This window comes from Grampus griseus, assembly GCF_964374135.1.
Source record: "Grampus griseus genome assembly, chromosome: 12".
Taxonomy (NCBI): domain Eukaryota; kingdom Metazoa; phylum Chordata; class Mammalia; order Artiodactyla; family Delphinidae; genus Grampus; species Grampus griseus.
Genome location: NC_139006.1, coordinates 62,302,302 through 62,322,478, shown reverse-complemented (window position 1 = coordinate 62,322,478; position 20,177 = coordinate 62,302,302). Strand labels below are relative to the sequence as shown.

Sequence of the window (20,177 nt, the reverse complement as noted above, 5' to 3'; positions counted from 1 at the left end):
TTCCTTGTTGAACATTGCATTAGAACAAGGTGAGGTGCCTTTAGGCAGACCAAGACATGCCCTGTTTCCACACTACAGACACTCTGATCTTAGGAAGTGAGTCTTTCACTGAGAATCAGAGCCCCACTCTGTCAGGCAGTCCTGGGAGTACCTGGGCAGGTATTTTTACTTTCCAACTCACCCTGTCTGTCACCAGATGCATCTGCCTTCCTATTATGACTGGAGGCTTGGTCTGGTTATTGATGATCACACTTATCTTAGAGTGAGTTTTCAGCTGGATGTTCCTGGGACATTTTGGGAGGGCCCCTCATCTCCTTGGTGAGCTCTAGAAGACATAGTTATCTCAGCCTCACCAACATAGCTCACATGTGAGTCCCCGCGGGGGCTTCAAGGATGCTCAGTTCTCCTCACTTCACTGTCAGTGGCTGACCTTTTCCAACCTGGTCACCAGATACTGGGATTCTGTGTGCCAGATTCAGGGCTTGTAGTTCCCTTTATGTGGACTCTGCTTCTCAGCAAGAAGGTCAGAATCCCAATCTTCAGCAGGTGAGGAAGACGGTGGTCTTGATGCTGTCTGTAAATCCAGGCTTCCAGTTCTAGCACCTCAGTCTCACAGGGTCCATCCTGCTAAGTTTCTTGCATAGCATTTTTTTAATGATCCTTAGCAGAGGAGGGAACAAGACTCAGTAATTCAAGGAGTTAATTGTCAGTCATCCCTGTTTGACTCTCAGTGCTTTGCAAGGTTTTCCTGACAACAGGTGTGTCCTTGTGATAAGCTTTCCTTGGGCCACGAGGAAGATGAGAAAGTATACTTGGAGTTCACTCAAGTGATGGAGGAATGGATTCGGTCACCAGGTGTGACCTCAATGACACTTAACCTTCCTTCCCTCTCTTCTTCTTCCCAGATTGTCATTGAAGATATTGGGAATAAAAGAAAATATGATTTCCCTCTTAACCGCTGGCTGGCCTTGGATGAAGACGATGGCAAAATTCAGAGGGATATCTTAGTGGCCGGAGCTGAGACCACAGGTAGAACAGAAGAAAGGGGAGGCCCAATTGGCTAATATTTCACTTTCTGCCTGAGGGTCAATGTTCTCATCTGTGGGTCTAGAGGCCTGCAATCCAGTAGGAAGCAGCCATGTCTTTAGACAACATTCCTGCTGCCCCTGAAAGTGTTCTGTCCCCCCGGGCTGGAGTCTGGGGCTCTGCTGATACCAGAGGTGATGGGAAGGTGCCCCTGAGCAGACATTGACTTCCCAGGGCAAGAGAAGTTATGCACAGGATGGAGCCGGGGTGTGAACTCCCGACACATGTGGGTGTTTATGAGGATGTTGACTGACCCTTACCTCCTCCTGCTATTGAGCGCTTCCTATATGGCAGACTCTCTCTAGGCACCTGACTCATGTCATTCCTCTAATACTCACAACAACCCTATAGTATGGGAACGGTTACTGTTCCCATTTCACAGTAGAGGAAATTGAGTCACAAGCTAGGAGACCTGTTCCAGGTCACACAGCTGATAAGTGACAAATCCAGGATTTGGTCTGCCTCCTAAATCTCTACCCTGTGTGAGTTCCATGGAAAACCTGAAGCTCCCAGCATGGAAGTTCATAGCTGTTCCAGAATATCAATGTTGGTGAACGCGCACAGCTGAGAACATGCTCTGGGACAGACCCTCCCATGGCTCCCACTGCAGAGAGAATGAGTCCAAGTTCTGGGGTATAAGATAAAATTGCTCCACGATTGGGCTCCAATTGACCATTTCAGCAGCATCTTTCAACATCTTCTACTACCACTTCCACACACACTCCCTGTCCCTCCCCCGATCTGCACACCTTTCACTCTTTCCCACACCTACCCCCTCTCCCTGTTCCCCCCATCTCACCCACATGCTTCCCTCTCCCCTCCCCTTAGCTGCTGGCCTTACTCTTTCTCTTCCTTTCTCTTCGGAATATGCTTTCTCCTCAGCCTGTTACGCCATTTCTCTTCTTTCTGCTTCTCAAATTCCTGCTGCCAGTCACTTCCTCTGAAACTTCCCCTACCCCCTATAGACAGGGCCATCTCTCCCTTCTCTTGCTCCAGACATTTTGGGAAGAACGTGACTGCTATTGTTTAGGAGACCAATGCTCCTCTGCTCCAGTGCTTTTCAACCATGGCATTATGGCGCCTTGGCCTGGGTGAGGGGTGCCACGTTGTCGGGTGTGTCACGACTTTGCATTCTATAGTTTGAGAATTATTTACTTAAAACATCCACTAGAGCAGATTTAATATGCCCCCTTTAACTGTGTTACTATTACTTGCTTCCAGTGGTAGACGAGGAGAAATGACAGTGAGAGGCTGGAATTGCTGACAACCTAGGCTATGACAGTATGTCTAGTGTGAGAACACCATCTGTCCATGTGCTGTGAAGTAAAGCTGGACACCCACTCTTTGAGGGCAGTGGCTATTCCTTTTTATCTTCATAGTCTCCCAAGGCCTGTCATAGAGTAAGCACTCGGTAAATGTTTGTTGAGCAAGGGAAAGTGTGAATGTATGAATGAATAATGCGTCCATGTGGTTGCATGTGTTATCTCCCAAAGACATTTTGTTTCTCTGAGATCAGGGGATGGGGGTAGGATGAAAGGGAGGTGGGGGACTAACGAGGCTTAAAGTACCACTTGCCTTAGACTCTGGGACAGTGTGAAAAAAGGCAGACCACACCTTAGCAGAATTTCCTATAGTTTCCTGTTCAAATGTTTGTCTTTGGTGTTTTCCTTTAGTCTGTCTCATCTCAGAGTTTAATCTCCTCTTGCTGGCTCTTCCCCAGAACTCCATGTCCTCACATTGCCTTCTGACTGACCAAAACCCCAAATGACCCAACCCACAATGTCCTCTCCCTCCCTCAATCTTCCGCATCCCACCACCTCAGGTGGTAAAGGAGGACATTAGTGTCCTCTATTAAGAGTTATGTTTTTAGGGCTTCCCTGGTGGCGCAGTGGTTAAGAATCTGCCTGCCAATGCAGGGGACATGGGTTTGAGCCCTGGTCTGGGAGGGTCCCACATGCTGCGGAGCGGCTAGGCCCGTGAGCCACAACTGCTGAGGCTGCGCGTCTGGACCCTGTGCTCCACAACAATAGAAGCCACAACAATGAGAGGCCCGCGCACCGCGATGAGGAGTGGCCCCCGCTTGCCGCAGCTAGAGAAAGCCTGTGCACAGAGACGAAGATCCAACACGGCCAAAAATAAATAAATAAATTAAAAAAAAAAAAGAGTTATGTTTTTAAGTTATGTGCAAAAGAGCAAGCTCCATGAATCAGATAGTCCTGAATATAAATCTCTCTTAATCGAGTTGACTATTCTAATTAAATGAGACATAATAGAATTCATCTGGCAGCTATTAATAATATGCACATGGTAATTAGCATTAATAATAAGTACTATTCTTAACCAACCCAAGCTCTTCCTTCTCTTTGTTAGTTTCCTGTAATGGGGGCTGGCAGCTTCCTGTAACCTGCAGTTTGTTCCTAAACTCAGATGCACTGACACACCAACTCCAAAAAAGATAAAGTGAAGTGGAAAGGGGCACTGGATGTCGTCTGGGGGAGGAGGACTTAGGGGGATGGGGATGTACAGCAGAGGGAGGGCCTAGGGAGGTGTGGTCAGGTGGCGGAGAAGGTGGGTAGGATATTGTTGTCAGCTTGCACTGAACCCTCTCCTTCCCCCTGTTGTTTCCATACCAGCCATCTCATATATTGTCACCGTCTTCACTGGGGACGTCCGGGGTGCTGGGACCAAATCCAAAATCTACCTGGTCATGTTCGGAGCCAGAGGAAATAAGAACAGTGGGAAAATCTTCCTGGAGGGCGGTGTGTTTTGCCGTGGCCGCAGAGACATCTTCAACATCGAGCTGGCTGTCCTCCTCAGCCCATTGAGCCGGGTCTCCATCGGACATGGCAATGTGGGAGCCAATAGAGGCTGGTACTGTGAGAAGGTAAGGGAGGCTGGGGAGGACCCTGCCCTGATTCAACCCTTCTCTTTAACTTGCAAATACAAACTCTAATCTGCATCCTACTTCCTACTTCCTTTGCACCAGTTACAAAGTACATGAGAAATCCCTCTCACGGGGCCTTTTTTTTTTTTTTTAATTCAAACAGAAAGTTACAAAAATTATAATCATCCTCATCAGTTCACTCAGTCCCATGTAATTAATTTTTTTTATCTTGATCTTTTGTTAGCACTTTTATGAGTTCATCAGTTTCCCATTAGAGTTCTGAAAATGCTTATTCATTCAGTTCAGCAGTATAGTCAGTTACCAGAAACCTGTACTTGTCAGAGTCTTTTCCATGAATTCCTTAAAGATGAAACCCTTCTAGAGGAACATTTTTGCGAAAGCATCAGAGTACACACAGAATTGTCTGTAAATGACAAAAGACTTAAAAATGACCACAGTTAAAGATTTGATGAAAGTTCATAATAATGTAATTGACAAGGAAATGTAGTTATTTCTGAGATATACATTTTAAAGTAATAACTAGAATTATGACTTATAACATTATACCAGAACATATAAGATTTTTAGAAATTTCATGTAATGTCTGAAACATTTATATTAACATACTTCCATACAAATAACCCAAAGAAAGTTTAGTATGAGTTGCTTTTGTTTGTTTGTTTTTTATACTGCAGGTTCTTATTAGTCATCAATTTTATACACAGCAGTGTATACATGTCAATCCCAATCGCCCAATTCAGCACACCACCATCCCCACTCCACCGCAGTTTTCCTACCTTGGTGTCCATACGTTTATTCTCTACATCTGGGTCTCAACTCCTGCCCTGCAAACCGGTTCATCTGTACCATATTTCTAGGTTCCACATATATGCGTTAATAAACGATATTTGTTTTTCTCTTTCTGACTTACTTCACTCTGTATGACAGTCTCTAGATCCATCCATGTCTCAACAAATTACTCAATATCCTTCCTTTTAATGGCTGAGTAATATTCCATTGTATATATGTACTGCATCTTCTTTATCCATTCATCTGTCGATGGGCATTTAGGTTGCTTCCATGACCTGGCTATTGTAAATAGTGCTGCAACGAAAATTGGGGTGCATGTGTCTTTTTGAATTATGGTTTTCTTGGGGTATATGCCCAGTAGTGGGATTGCTGGATCATATGGTAGTTCTATTTTTAGCTTTTTAAGGAACGTCCATACTGTTCTCCATAATGGCTGTATCAATTTACATTCCCACCAACAGTGCAAGAGGGTACCCTTTTCTCCACACCCTCTCCAGCATTTGTTGTTTGTAGATTTTCTGATGATGCCCATTCTAACTGGTGTGGGGTGATACCTCATTGTAGTTTTGATTTGCATTTCTCTAATAATTAGTGACATTGAGCATCTTTTCATGTGCCTCTTGGCCATCTGTATGTCTTCTTTGGAGAAATGTCTATTTAGGTCTTCTACCCATTTTTGGATTGGGTTGTTTGTTTCTTTAATATTGAGCTGCATGAGCTGTTTGTATATTTTGGAGATTAATCCTTTGTCTGCTGATTCATGTGCAAATATTTTCTCACACTCTGAGGGCTGTCTTTTTGTCTTGTTTATGGTTTCCTTTGCTGTGCAAAAGCTTTGAACTTTCATTAGGTCCCATTTGTTTATTTTTGTTTTTATTTCCATTACTCTAGGAGGTGGATTAAAAACTATCTTGCTGTGATTTATGTCAAAGAGTGTTCTTTCTATGTTTTCCTCTAAGAGTTTTATAGTCCCCGGCCTTACATTTAGGTCTCAAATCCATTTTGAGTTTATTTTTGTGTATGGTGTTAGGGAGTGTTCTAATTTCATTCTTTTACATGTAGCTGTCCAGTTTTCCCAGCACCATTTATTGAAGATACTGTCTTTTCTCCATTGTATATCTTTGCCTCCTTTGTCATAGATTAGTTGACCATAGGTGCATGGGTTTATCTCCAGGCTTTCTATCTTGTTCCATTGATCTGTTTCTGCTTTTGTGCCAATACCACATTGTTTTGATTACTGTAGCTTTGTAGTATAGTCTGAAGTCAGGGAGTCTGATTCCTGCAGTTCCGCTTTTTTCCCTCAAGACTGCTTTTGCTATTTGGGGTCTTTTGTGTCTCCATATAAATTTGAAGATGATTTGTTCTAGCTCCATAGAAAATGCCATTGGTAATTTGATAGGGATTACATTGAATCTGTAGATTGCTTTAGGTAGTATAGTCATTTTCACAATACTGATTCTTCCAATCCAAGAACATGGTATATCTCTCCATCTGTTGGTATCATCTTTAATTTCTTTCATCAGTGTCTTATAGTTTTCTGCATACAGGTTTTTGTTTCCCTAGGTAGATTTATTCCTAGGTATTTTATTCTTTTTGTTGCAGTGGTAAATGGGAGTGTTTCCATAATTTCTCTTTCAGATTTTCCATCATTAGTGTACAGGAATGCAAGAGATTTCTGTGCATTAACTTTGTATCCTGCTACTTAACCAAATTCATTGATTAGCTCTAGTAGTTTTCTGGTAGCATCTTTTGGATTCTCTATGTATAGTATCACATCATCTGCAAACAGTGACAGTTTTACTTCTTCTTTTCCAATTTGTATTCTTTTATTTCTTTTTCTTCTCTGACTGCCATGGCTAGGGCTTCCAAAACTATGTTGAATAATAGTGGTGAGAGTGGACATCCTTGTCTTGTTCCTGATCCTAGAGGAAATGCTTTCAGCTTTTCACCATTGAGAATGATGTTTGCTGTGGGTTTGTCGTATATGGTCTTTATTACGTTGAGGTAGGTTCCCTCTATGCCCACTTTCTGGAGAGTTTTTATCATAAATTGGTGTTGAATTTTGTCGAAAACTTTTTCTGCATCTATTGAGATGATCATATGGTTTTTATCCTTCAATTTGTTAATACGGTGTATCACATTTATTAATTTGCATATAATGAATAATCCTTCAATTCCTGGGATAAATCCCACTTGATCATGGTGTATGATCCTTTTAATGTGCAATTGGATTCTATTTGATAGTATTTTGTTGAGGACTTTTGCATCTATATTCATCAGTGATATTGACCTGTAGTTTTCTTTTCTTGTGACATCTTTGTCTGGTTTTGGTATCACGGTGATGGTGGCCTTGTAGAATGAGTTTGGGCATGTTCCTTCCTCTGCTATATTTTGGAAGAGTTTGAGAAGGATAGGTGTTAGCTCTTCTCTAAATGTTTGATAGAATTGGCCTGTGAAGCCATCTGGTCCTGGGTTTTTGTTTGTTGGAAGATTTTTAATCACAGTTTCAATTTCAGTGCTTGTGATTGGTCTGTTTATATTTTCTGTTTCTTCCTGGTTCAGTCTCGGAAGGTTGTGCCTTTCTAAGGATTTGTCCATTTCTTTCAGGTTGTCTATTTTATTGGCATATAGTTGCTTGTAGTAACCTCTCATGATCCTTTGTATTTCTGCAGTGTCAGTTGTTACTTCTCCTCTTTCATTTCTAATTCTATTGATTTGAGCCTTCTCCCTTTTTTTCTTGATGAGTGTGGCTAATGGATTATCAATTTTGTTTATCTTCTCAAAGAACCAACTTTTAGTTTTATTGATCTTTGCTATTGTTTCATTCATTTCTTTTTCCTTTATTTCTGATCTGATCTTTATGATTTCTGTCCTGCTAAATTTGGGGGGTTTTTGTTCTTCTTTCTCTAATTGCTTTAGGTGTAAGTTAGGTTGTTTATTTGAGATGTTGCTTGTTTCTTGAGGTAGGATTGTATTGCTATAAACTTCCCTCTTAGAACTGCTTTTGCTGCAACCCATACGTTTTGGGTCATTGTGTTTTCATTGTCATTTGTTTCTAGGTATTCTTTGATTTCCTGTTTGATTTCTTCAGTGATCTCTTGGTTATTTAGTAGCATATTGTTTAGCCTCCATGTGTTTGTATATTTTACAGTTTTTTTCATGTAATTGATATCTAGTCTCATTGTTGTTGGAAAAGATACTTGATATGATTTCAATTTTCTTAAATTTACCAAGGCTTGATTCGTGACCCAGGGTGTGATCTATCCTGGAGAATGTTCCGTGCACACTTGAGAAGAAAGTGTATTCTGTTGTTTTTGGATGGAATGTCCTAAAAATATCAGTTAGGTCTATCTTGTTTAATGTGTCATCTAATGCTTGTGTTTCCTTATTTATTTTCATTTTAGATGATCTGTCCATTGGTGAAAGTGGGGTGTTATTAAAGTCTCCTACTATGATTATGTTACTGTCAATTTCCCCTTTTATGGCTGTTAACATTTTCCTTTTGTATTGAGGTACTCCTACGTTGGGTGCATAAATATTTACAATTCCTATATCTTCTTCTTGGACTGATCCCTTGATCATTATGTAGTGTCCTTCTTTGTCTCTTGTAATAGTCTTTCTTTTAAAGTCTATTTTGTGTGATATGAGAATTACTACTCCAGTTTTCTTTTGATTTCCATTTGCATGGAATACGTTTTTCCATCCCCTCACTTGCAGTCTGTATGTGTCCCTATGTCTGAAATGGGTCTCTTGTAGACAGCATATATACAGGTCCTGTTTTTGTATCCATTCAGCCAGTCTATGTCTTTTGGTTGGAGCATTTAATCCATTTACATTTAAGGTAGTTATCAATATGTATGTTCCCATTACCATTTTCTTAATTGTTTTGGGTTTGTTATTGTAGGTCTTTTCCTTCTCTTGTGTTTCCTGCCTAGAGAAGTTCCTTTAGCATTTTTTGTAAAGCTGGTTTGGTGGTGCTGAATTCTCTTAGCTTTTTCTTGTCTGTAAAAGTTTAAATTTCTCTGTTGAATCTGTATGAGATCCTTGCTGGGTAGAGTAATCTTGGTTGTAAGTTTTTCCCTTTCATCATTTTAAGTATGTCCTGCCACTCACTTCTGGCTTGTAGAGTTTCTGCTGAAAGATCAGCTGTTAACCTTATGGGGATTCCCTTGTATGTTATTTGCTGTTTTTCCCTTGCTGCTTTTAATATTTTTTCTTTGTATTTAATTTTTGATAGTTTGATTAATATGTTTCTTGGCTTGTTTCTTCTTGGATTTATCCTGTATGGGACTCTCTGCACTTCCTGGACTTGATTGACTATTTCCTTTCCCATATTAGGGAAGTTTTCAACTATAATCTCTTCAAATATTTTATCAGTTCCTTTCTTTTTCTCTTCTTCTAGTATCCCTATAATTCAAATGTTGGGGCATTTAATGTTGTCCCAGAAGTCTCTGAGACTGTCCTCAATTCTTTTCATTCTTTTTTCTTTATTCTGCTCTGTGGTAGTTATTTCCACTATTTTATCTTCTAGGTCACATATCCGTTCTTCTGCCTCAGTTATTCTGCTATTGATTCCTTCTAGAGAATTTTTAATTTCATTTATTGTGTTGTTCCTCTCTGTTTGTTTGCTCTTTAGTTCTTCTAGGTCCTTGTTAAATGTTTCTTGTATTTTCTCCATTCTATTTCCAAAATTTTGGATCATCTTTACTATCATTACTCTGAATTCTTTTTTGGGTAGACTGCCTATTTCTTCTTCATTTGTTTGGCCTGGTGGGTTTTTACCTGCTCCTTCATCTGCTGGGTATTTCTCTGTCTTTCCATTTTGCTTAACTTATTGTGTTTGGGGTCTCCTTTTTGCAGCCTGCAAGTTCGTAATTCCCATTGTTTTTTGTGTCTGCCCCCAGTGGGTAAGTTTGGTTCAGTGGGTTGTGTAGGCTTCCTTGTGGAGGGGACTGGTTGCCTGTGTTCTGGTGGATGAAGCTGGATCTTGTCTTTCTGGTGGGCAGGACCATGTCCAGTGGTGTGTTTTGGGATATCTGTGAACTTATTATGATTTTAGGCAGCCTCTCTGCTAATGGATGGGGTTGTGTTCCTGTCTTTCTAGTTGTTTGGCATGGGGTGTCCAGCACTGGAGCTTGCTGGTCATTGAGTGGAGCTGGGTCTTCACGTTGAGATGGAGATCTCTGGGTGAACTCTCGCCGATTGATATTACGTGGGGCCGGGAGGTCTCTGATGGTCCAATTTCCTGAACTCGGCTCTCCCACCTCAGCAGCACAGGCCTGACACCCGGCCAGAGCACCAAAACCCTGTCAGCCACACAGCTCAGAAGAAAAGGGAGAAAAAAAAGAAGGAAAGAAAAATAAAATAAAATTTTTAAAATAAAAAATAATTAAAATAAACATATTTTTAAAGTAATTTTTTTAAAAAAAGAAGAGAGCAACCAAACTAATAAACAAATCCACCAATGATAACAAGCGCTAAAAACCATACTAAGTTAAACATAAAAATCAGAAACTAGTCAGTTGTATACAGCAAACCCGAAGTCTACAGTTGCTCCCAAAGTCCACCACCGCAATTTTGGGATGACTCATTGTCTAATCAGGTATTCCACAGATGCAGGGTATATCAAGTTGATTGTGAAGATTTAATCTGCTGCTCCTGAGGCTGCACGGAGAAATTTCCCTTTCTCTTCTTTGTCCACACAACTCCTGGGTTTCAGCTTTGGATTTGGCCCTACCTCTGCATGTAGGTCACACTCTGACATCTGTTCTTCACCCACACAGGAGGGGGTTAAAGGAGGGCTGATTAAGGGGATCTGGCTCACCCAGGCCGGGGGAGAGAGAGGTACAGAATGCAGCACGAGCCTGCGGCGGCAGAGGCCAGTGTGACATTGCAATAGCCTGAGGTGTGCCATGTGTTCTCCTGGGGAAGTTGTCCCTGGATCATGGGACCCTGGCAGTGGCGGGCTGCACAGGCTCCCGGGAGGGGAGGTGTGGATAGTGACCTGTGCTTGCACACAGGATTCTTGGTGGCTGCAGTAGCAGCCTTAGCATTTTATGCCTGTCTCTGGTGTCCGCACTGATAGCCGTGGCTCACACCTGTCTCTGAAGCTCTTTTAGGCAGTGCTCTGAATCTCCTCTCCTCGTGCACCCCAAAACAACAGTCTCTTGACTCTTAGGAAGTTCTAGACTTTTTCCCAGACTCCCTCCTGGTTAGCTGTGGTGCACTAGCCCCCTTCCGGCTGTGTTCACGCAGCCAACCCCTGTCCTCTCCCTGGGATCTGACCTCCGAAGCCCGAACCTCAGCTCCCAGCCCCCACCTGTCCTGGCGGGTGAGCAGACAAACCTCTCAGGCTGGTGCGTGCTGGTTGGCCCCAATCATCTTTGCGGGAATCTCTCCGCTTTGCCCTCTGCAGCTCTATTGCTGTGCTCTCCTCCATGGCTCCACAGCTTCCCCCAAGCCCACTCCCGTTTCTACAAGTGAAGGGGCTTCCTAGTGTGTGGAAACTTTTCCTCCTTCACAGCTCCCTCCCAGAGGTGTAGGTCCCCTCCCTATTTTTTTGTCTCTGTTTTTTCTTTTTCCCTACCCAGCTACGTGGGGAGTTTCTTGTCTTTGGGGAAGTCTGAGGTCTTCTGCCAGCGTTCAGTAGGTGTTCTTTAGGAGTTGTTGCACATTTAGATGTATTTTTGATGTATTTGTGGGGAGGAAGGTGATCTCCACGTCTTACTCCTCCGCCATCTTGAAGGTCCTCTCAATGGTGGATGCCATTAAAAAATTTTTTGACATTTACTTTACAATGCGCTTCAATTTAGGTATATGTTCCAAGAGTTGAACTTAAGATTTTGATTTTATTTATTAAATTCAGTTTGTTACTTTTGTTTTTGAATCTTCTATCTCCTTAATAGCATTTTGTCTGTTTGATCTATTAATTACGAAGAAATATGTGTTGAAATTTCCAATGTCGGTGGTAGATATTTAAATTTCTTACTGTAGAACTAACAATTTTTGCTTTATATAGTTTTAGGCTACGTTGTGAGGTGTAGAATTAGTATAACCTTCTGGTTAATTGAATCTTTATCACAATCCTATCTGATACTATCTAGCTTTTAACTGATAAATTTAGTCATTTATGTTTTTTATAACTATTAACATGTCTGTTTGTCCTGCTTTTACTATGTCTTTCTTTTTTCTTTTTTTTTTTTTTTTGATTAACTGATTGGTTGTGGGTTTTATTTTCTTGATAGTGATTTGGAAATTATACACTCTCTGGTTTTTTTAGTGGTTACTATTGAAATTTTAACATACATACTTACTGTAACAAGACCTAAATTTAACCACCATCTCTAACTCTCTCTTAGACAAATCAAGAACCTTAGAAATTTCTAATGGTAATAATCCTGCATCTAGATTGCATGCCAATTTTGAAAGTAGAGTATTTTAGCTCTCCTTTGAATTATTTTTAAATTCACATATTATATGCTGTTGTTTTGTAGAGTCATATTTGTCCAGATTTACCTACCTGTTTGCCAGTGTGTTTGCTTGCCAATTCTTCTTGCATCTAAGACCTCTTTTCTGGTGTCAATTTTCTTCTTCCTCCTGAAGTACTATGCTTTAGAAGTTCCTTTGGTTAAGTAAGGTCTGTTGGTTGTAAACTCTGTTTTTGTTAGTTTGAAAATTATTTTATTTCATTTTCATTCTTGAAAGAAATTTCAGGATACAGAACTCTAGATTGAGTTATAATGCCCCCACCCTCCAATATCCTCTGGCTTCTGTTAGTCCAATTGCCATCATCTGTCTTTTTTCTCTTGATGCTCTTAAGATCTCTGTCTTTGGCATTCTGATGCTTCTCTTCAAAACACCTAGGTGTGTCTGGGTTAGACAGAATGCCATGTTCTAAACCCATAAGTTCTGAATGTGGGTAGAGATGGAGAAGGTGTAGGAGAGAAGGTTAGAATGCCATGTTCTAAACCCATAAGTTCAGAATGTGGGTAGAGATGGAGAAGATGTAGGAGAGAAGGTTAAATAAGGATCAAGTCCTGAAGAGGGTAGTTAGTTTTTGTATTAAATTATAGATATTAATTACCTTTTATGTGACTGACCTTTTTTCCACAAGACAAATATAGGGTATTAATTTAGTATTCTAGTTAACTTGGTTCAGATGGAGATTTTACAATGTGCATAAGGAAATATGGTATTCAAAAAGGGTATGTGTATAGAGAAAAATGTTTGAGGTTTGGAATATAGATGATACCTACTTGGGAAGATTTCTTAGAGGAGGTATTTCTTGATCTAAGATTTAATGAGATGGGCAGTGGGAAGAAAAGTGACATTCCTTGAGGTAAGTAATGCAGACAACCCTAAATGTGGGGCTAAGGAGGCTGTTGAACATTACAAAGAAGTCCCAGCCAGGGGACCTACTGTAGGAGATGTGATCTGCTCCCCCAGGTGGTGATTTTGTGCCCCTTCACTGGCATCCAGCAGACCTTCCCTTGCAGCAGCTGGCTGGATGAGAAGAAGACAGATGGGCTGATCGAGAGGCAGCTCTACGAGATGGTGTCTCTCAGGAAGAAGAGGCTGAAAAGTAGGTGGAGGGGCCCAGAGCCAGCAAAGGCCAGGATTGTCAAACCACTGGGCGCTCCTTCTTCTCAATTCTCCTCTGGAAAGGAAGGGAAAGGGTCCCCCAGGGACCTCAGTTCTCCAAGGTACAGACCACACAGAATTACAGACATGGCACCAAGGCTGATACTCCAGCAGCCCCAAATCGTTAAGCTGCTGTGATGGGCTAGTTGTTAAACTGAATGGCTGCACACACTGCACTCTGAATGTACTGGCCATAGGGTGGGTGGAGTCAACTATTCCCCCTATTTAAAATATACTAATAGACTTTCACCACTAAAAGGAACATTAAGGCACACTCTCTCAAATAGCAAGGAATCCTTGGCTTCCCAAATTTAGTATTTGTTATAATGGGTTTCTGAGGGTAGGACACACCTGTATACAACCTGTACTTCAGTCCTGATCACCTTTGATTTGCTTGTCTTCCCCACTGGTAGCTTGAAAATCTCTTCACTTTTGAAGTTAATGGTACAACTTGACCTGTCTCTGCAGAATTCCCATGGTCCCTGTGGGTCTGGACGACCGACTTGAAGAAAGCTGGTACCAACTCTCCTATCTTCATCCAGATTTATGGGCAGAAGGGGCGGACGGATGAGATTCTCCTGAATCCCAACAACAAGTGGTTCAAACCCGGAATCATTGAGAAATTTAGGGTAGGAAGAGTGACAGAGTGGGAGGGAAGAAAGAGAAAGGGGTGTAAGAAGCATTTGTCATGGGATTCTGGTTTCCTAAGCCAGGTTTGGACCAAGTTTGAAGACAAAAAGGTAAAATAGAGACCCTAGGCCCCTGCAAGGAATATCACATTTAATGTACGGGCAATGTACTGATGGGGTGCAGTTTAGATCTGGCCCTTCATCTGAATCAAACAGTCCAGAACCAAGCATGGGAGAAGAAGCAAGTATGTAATGGCTTTGGACATTCAGGAGCCTGGTGACTTGGGGAATCATTTTAGAACAGAGACCCTGAGCACAGTTAGTGTCAAACCGCCCAGTGTGGACTGAATTAGAGAGTGAGGAGCAAATTTAAAGGAAAGTATACATTTTGGAACATTTAAAAAGAAATTCAGCTTTAAATTTTCAGTATGTATGTAAGCAGAGCAAGGCTTGTTTTGTCAACGGAAGTGCTGCTCTGACCTTTAGGTAAGAATAATTTGTAATTTGCAGCTCTCTTCTCAGAGCACCCCGTTGGCGCTTCTATTATACCTTCAGTTCATTGCTCTTTATGTATTTGTCTTCCTGGCTAGACTTGGAGCCCCTAGGGAAAGGGCATGACCACTGTATTGATCTTTTTGTCTGTTTCAGTGCCCAGCAGAGTCCTGGGGCTTGGGCCTGTGCTAATTTGCAGGGCTGCCATATGGATTTTGTAATTGAAAGCTTATTGCTTGGAAGATTTTATTTAGTCTGGATCCTACTGTGGGTCAGTTATTTTTGTTCAGTTTCACCAGCCCAGATTGAACCTTAGCTCTACGTGGCTGTCTCTCCCTCATGTGCCATTGGTTAAAAGAGCACAAGAAGATAGAATATATGAGGGTGGTTTGAAGCAAACCCACCCTTGATGCTGAAGAAACAGCTCAAAGTGGGTACCCTCCTGGCAGGGGGTCAGCTATGAGGGTAAACACATTTCACTTGGTTCTGTCCACTCAGGCCTTGTTATTTCTCACCATAGATTGAGCTCCCAGACCTCGGCAGGTTTTATAAGATTCGGGCGTGGCATGATAAAAGGAGTCCTGGTTCTGGATGGCATTTAGAAAAGGTGAGATGTACCATCTTGGGGGTTAGAAGGTGGTTGGGAGAGGAACCAAAATGGTCTCTTTCTAATGACCTTGTCTTGTTAGTTTGCGTTTATCTGTTGGGAGTGTGGGTGGGGAAGGGTTGTAGTGAGACCTAAATTTGGACACATGACACATGGACTTCCTGACGGGGACAGGACTTCCAAAGTAGACTAAGAAGTTGCTTAGGTTTCAGCAGACTTGCACTGTGTCCTAATCACCTGGCTGCTAGGCAACTGTGGGTCTCCAGGGGACCAGAGGGATAAATATTAATCTGGCACTCCATCTTCCACAAGAGTCCTCCCTAGGGGACGGCCTTGTCCTCCTTGAGATGAACTAGCAGAACGGGAACCTCAAGGCATGGATGAATATCTCTGGTACACCACTTGCTCACTCCAGGACTTCATTCCAGATGACCCTGATGAACACCCTGACCAAGGACAAGTACAACTTCAACTGCAATCGCTGGCTGGATGCCAATGAGGATGACAATGAGATCGTTAGGGAAATGACTGCCGAGGGTCCAACAGTACGGAGGATAATGGGCAGTAAGTATTGACTGGCTCTCATCCTGGGGGAGGTAATGGAGCTCTTACTTGGTGTGCCAATGGGTGTCTAGCCCATGAGCTGGTAGTCTTGTCCACTATGCACCATCAGGCTCCTTCTGAATGAGGACTGGGTTTAGAAGGTCCTAGACTCAAGACCGGCTTGTAGTAGCCATCTCCACGATGCTAAGGCTTTATGATGGGCATGGGTGAGAATGGGGAGATTTCTGGGTCTTCAGGTTGGCTATGAGGGGATGAGAAGAATCCACACTGAACAATATTTCTCCACACACTCCCTGAAATTAAAGGCAACTCTTCAAATTATGCATAAGATGATCCTCAAAAAGGAAGGCTGGATCTTGGCTCTTATAGACACACTTGACTGCTCCCTTATGAATCCTCTATTTCTTTTTGGAGCTAGTAGAAGAGAGCTGAGCTTTTAAATAAATTTATTTATTTATTTTTGGCTGTGTTGGGTCTTCGTTTCTGTGCGAGGGCTTTCTCTAGTTGTGGCAAGCGGGGGCCACTCTTCATCGCGGTGCGCGGGCCTCTCACTGTCGCGGCCTCTCTTGTTGCAGAGCACAGGCTCCAGACGCGCAGGCTCAGTAGTTGTGGCTCACGGGCCCAGTTGCTCCGTGGCAGGTGGGATCTTCCCAGACCAGGGCTCGAGCCCGTATCCCCTGCCTTGGCAGGCAGATTCTCAACCACTGTGCCATCAGGGAAGCCCGAGAGCTGAGCTTTTAATCTGGAGTCTAGCAACCACATTCAAAGAGGGAAAAGGAGATCATTTTGCCTCTAGGTTATACCGCCAGAGTGCTGGCAAATACACGGCACGTGTCCTATCCTTTTCTCTTGGCAGACATTACTGAGTAATCACAGCATTCTCTCCCATTTAGTCTGAAATGAGCTTCATAGCCCTCAATATAGCACTGCAAGCAAACATTAGCAATTGATCAGAATTGGCACTTAATATAATTAACCTATTTTCTATCCTTGTGGCTGTGCTTAATTTTTTTTAAATAGTAAAATAACATTGCAAAATTACAAAAAGTGAATTACGATGTCATCCATAGTTTCAGTAGTCCTTCTAAGTATTTGGATAGTGTCACTTCTAAGGCATTTGCACACCCAGTAGAAGCTCTGTATATATATTTTTAAACAATTTGAACAGAGTGAAATACACAAAAACATAGAAACCCCAAACAGCAAATATCTAAAAAGGGATCACCCTGTTAGTCTAATTAGGCCATGCTTGCAATTAGTACTATTTTATGATTCTTCTTCATTTTTAATTAAAATGGACTATGGAATTAATTAAAATGGACTATGGAATATTTGTGTTCAAAGGTCGTTAAAATAGATTGATGCATATAAGGAAACTGAGGAAGTTCTTGCCCTGATTATACAGTTAGAGACAGAGTGAGACCTAGAACAAGATCTCCTGCCTCCTAGGTCAGCAAACTATACTCTGCCTTTTCACATTCAGCAGTATTTTCTTTGTCAACAAGACTATCATCTACCTGTAAATATGATAAATAACATAAGATTCCTGCCCACCCCCCAATTAGGACTCTATGTGACGTATCCCACCAAGGCAGAAACACACCTGCTGTTACCTGATCTGCCCTCTTTATGTGCCAGAATTGAGCCTGCAGGTATGAACAATTGAGGAGATGGTCTTGGGATCTAACTGCTTTCTAAATCCTTCTAACCAGTTCTCATAATTTTAGTTCCTCACTCCCTATTTCTAAAGTTACCTGGTGCTGTCATTCCTGACACTTTGCAACCTTACTTCTCAAATTTCACAGCTGATAGCTCTGATCAATTCTCTCTGGTCTGTTAAGTCAGGGGACCTCAAACTTCAGCATTGTCACCTGAAGGGCTTCTTAAAACACAGATTGCTGGGGCCCACCCACAGATTTTCTAATTCAGTAGGTCTGGGGTGGGGGGCTCAGGAATTTGTCCAACAAATTTCTAGGGGCTGTCAGCGCTCCTGGTGAGGACCCACTGTGCTAAGGCACTGTGAAAAGCACACTTTTCTAGCTGTGCTCCAGCTTCTGAAATCTGGTTGCTGTTGTCTATATTCATCCCTTTCCCTGAGCCTTATTGGTGAACATTTTTTGTTTGGTTAAATCTAAAATACCTGTATGCTATCATTTTAGTGAGTTTTTTTCAGAGAGAAAGCTGCCATTTTTACTTAAATGCCCAGGATGTTCTTTTACCTCCATCTCCTCCGTACCTTGACTGAAGCATGGCTCCCCTCCCCCCAAAACCCAGTTTTCCGTCCTCACAGCTGTGGGGCTAGCGGGAGGGGGCATTCTCCTGACTCCCACTGCCCTTTCGGCCTCGAGGCTCACACCACCCACAATGTGGCCTCTGCCCCAGCTCATTTCCATCTTCTGTTCACTCTGGACATGTTCCTCTTTTGCAAGGTGCCCCCTAGTCATTCTCTAGACCCCTCAACTCCTACCATTGTTCTAGGACAGTGAACCAGTCTGCTTGGGCTGCCATAACAAAATACCACAGACTGGGGGGCTGAAACAACATAAATTTATTTTCTCACAGCTCTGGAGGCTAGAAGCCCAAGATCAAGGTGTTGGCAGGTTGGCTTTCTCCTGAGACCTCTCTCCTTGCCTTGAAAGTGACCATCTTCTCGCTGTGTCCTCACATGATCTTTCCCCTGTGTGTGTGCTCATGTCTATGTCCTAATCTCTTCTTATAAGGACATCAATCATATTGGATTAAGGCCCACACATACGACCTCATTTTACTTTATTTACTTCTTTAAAGATCCTACTTCCAAATACATTCTGAGGTACTGGCGGGTTATGACTTCAACATATGGATTTGGTGGGGGACACAACTCAGCCCATAACAGATGGTGTCTCTGAAAGTATGCTCAAGGTCCCATTTATATAAAAATTGCCTAGAATGTTTGTTAAAATGAATATCCCTGGGCCCAATCCCAGATATACTGACTAGGCTCTCTGAGGGCTATGCCTGGTAATCGGTATTTTTATCAAGCACACCAAGTAATTTTTGCACATATCAAAACCTGAGAGCTTTTGTTCTGCTTCTATCAATGTCCATGTGGACAACCCATTCATCCACATGCTGGTCCTCGTCCACTTTGCTCACCTCCACCTCCCCATGCAACCAGCCACTCCTCAGTACCTCACTTGGGCTCATCCCACAAAGCTGCTCCTCTGAGCTCTGACTCAGTCCCCACCTCTGACTCAGGCTCCTGCCCTCGCAGGCCTCTCATGACCTTGATGACACTCACACCACCCTTGAACTTGAACTCCATCCAGTTCCTTTCTCCCCACATTTCTCCTGCTCTGTCAAGGACTTGTGAGTGTGTGGAGGATGTATTTTAGGGACAAGAAATCATCCAGGGGAAAGAAAAAGTGGTCCTGAAATTGTGCAGGGTTCAGGTAGACTGTGGAGGAGGACATAAATTCAAGAAATACTCTGAAGGTGGAACTGGTAGGAGTTGAATGAATGCAGTAGACACAGTAGGGAGGTAAACTTCCTGCTGAGGAAGATGGGAGAAACTTTGTTCAGGCATTTGAGCTAGGTCTTGCATGGTAGGGATGTGATAGATAAGGAGAGATCACGGTGGGAGGGGCGGGAAGGAAGAGCATTTCTATAGGTTACATACAAAAACACCCTTGAAACATTTTAAACAGCGTATAAGATATGGGGCTATCATAGCTGTCTTTTGTTTGTTTTTGCCTTCTGTGATACTATTAAAGAACAACTGCAATTAAAAAAATTTCTCTAACGACTAGTATTGGATTGAAGTGAGATAAGCTGGGACCTGGCACCATTTACTGGAGTGCTTGAATCTCTAGCGACAGAATACAAAGAAACTATAAGGGACTAAAAATAACTGCACACATAACTGCAGTTGGGGGCAATTATAAGATACAAGAAGACCACAAACCAGCTGCCATTGCTGAGGTACCGGGAGCAAAAGCATAATCCCTGCACACAGCACCGCCAAGGGTGTGGACAGACACCCAAGCCGCCCCTCCAGCCTGACCCACCAATCCGCCCCCACCCTCACCCCATTTAAGGGACCAGCTTGCCCTCCTCAGAGAGCAAGCAAGGGCACCTGCTACTTGTTTTCACTCCCTCGTGCTCTGGCACGAGTCCCAGTAAAGCCTTGCCTGGATTTCTCTTCTGGCCTCTTATCAATTTCTATTGATTAAAGACTTCAAGGACCCGGGTTAGTGACAGAAGGGCTGTCTGTCCTGGCTATAAGGGCAGTTTAATGCCTTCTGGGGGTCCTTGGCAGTACTTTGGAGCCCATATCAACTCGAATTTCTTTTCCCCAACTGTTCTTTCTGGCTCACATAAATTCCTCTTGTTCTTGGAACACTCCCATGTCCTCACTCACCTCTACAGGAACTCACATCTCCTTTTCTGGTCTGGATGCTTCTTTGTAACAGTAAATAGAGCGGGT

At 42.6% G+C, this 20,177-nt stretch overlaps 1 protein-coding gene across 3 annotated transcripts in view; it reads left to right on the top strand.

Annotated features, from left to right (window-relative positions):
- LOXHD1 (lipoxygenase homology PLAT domains 1) overlaps positions 1-20,177 on the top strand; it is a gene marked incomplete at both ends in the record, with an annotated part of 202,517 nt that overhangs the window by 51,987 nt on the left and 130,353 nt on the right. For all 3 annotated transcript variants that reach the window (XM_082668195.1, XM_082668194.1, XM_082668193.1), the window contains 6 exons: positions 906-1,029; positions 3,720-3,970; positions 13,226-13,361; positions 13,889-14,049; positions 15,062-15,148; positions 15,577-15,712. In XM_082668195.1, the coding sequence (XP_082524321.1) occupies positions 906-1,029; positions 3,720-3,970; positions 13,226-13,361; positions 13,889-14,049; positions 15,062-15,148; positions 15,577-15,712 (895 nt within the window). The remainder of the gene's footprint in view (positions 1-905; positions 1,030-3,719; positions 3,971-13,225; positions 13,362-13,888; positions 14,050-15,061; positions 15,149-15,576; positions 15,713-20,177) is intronic.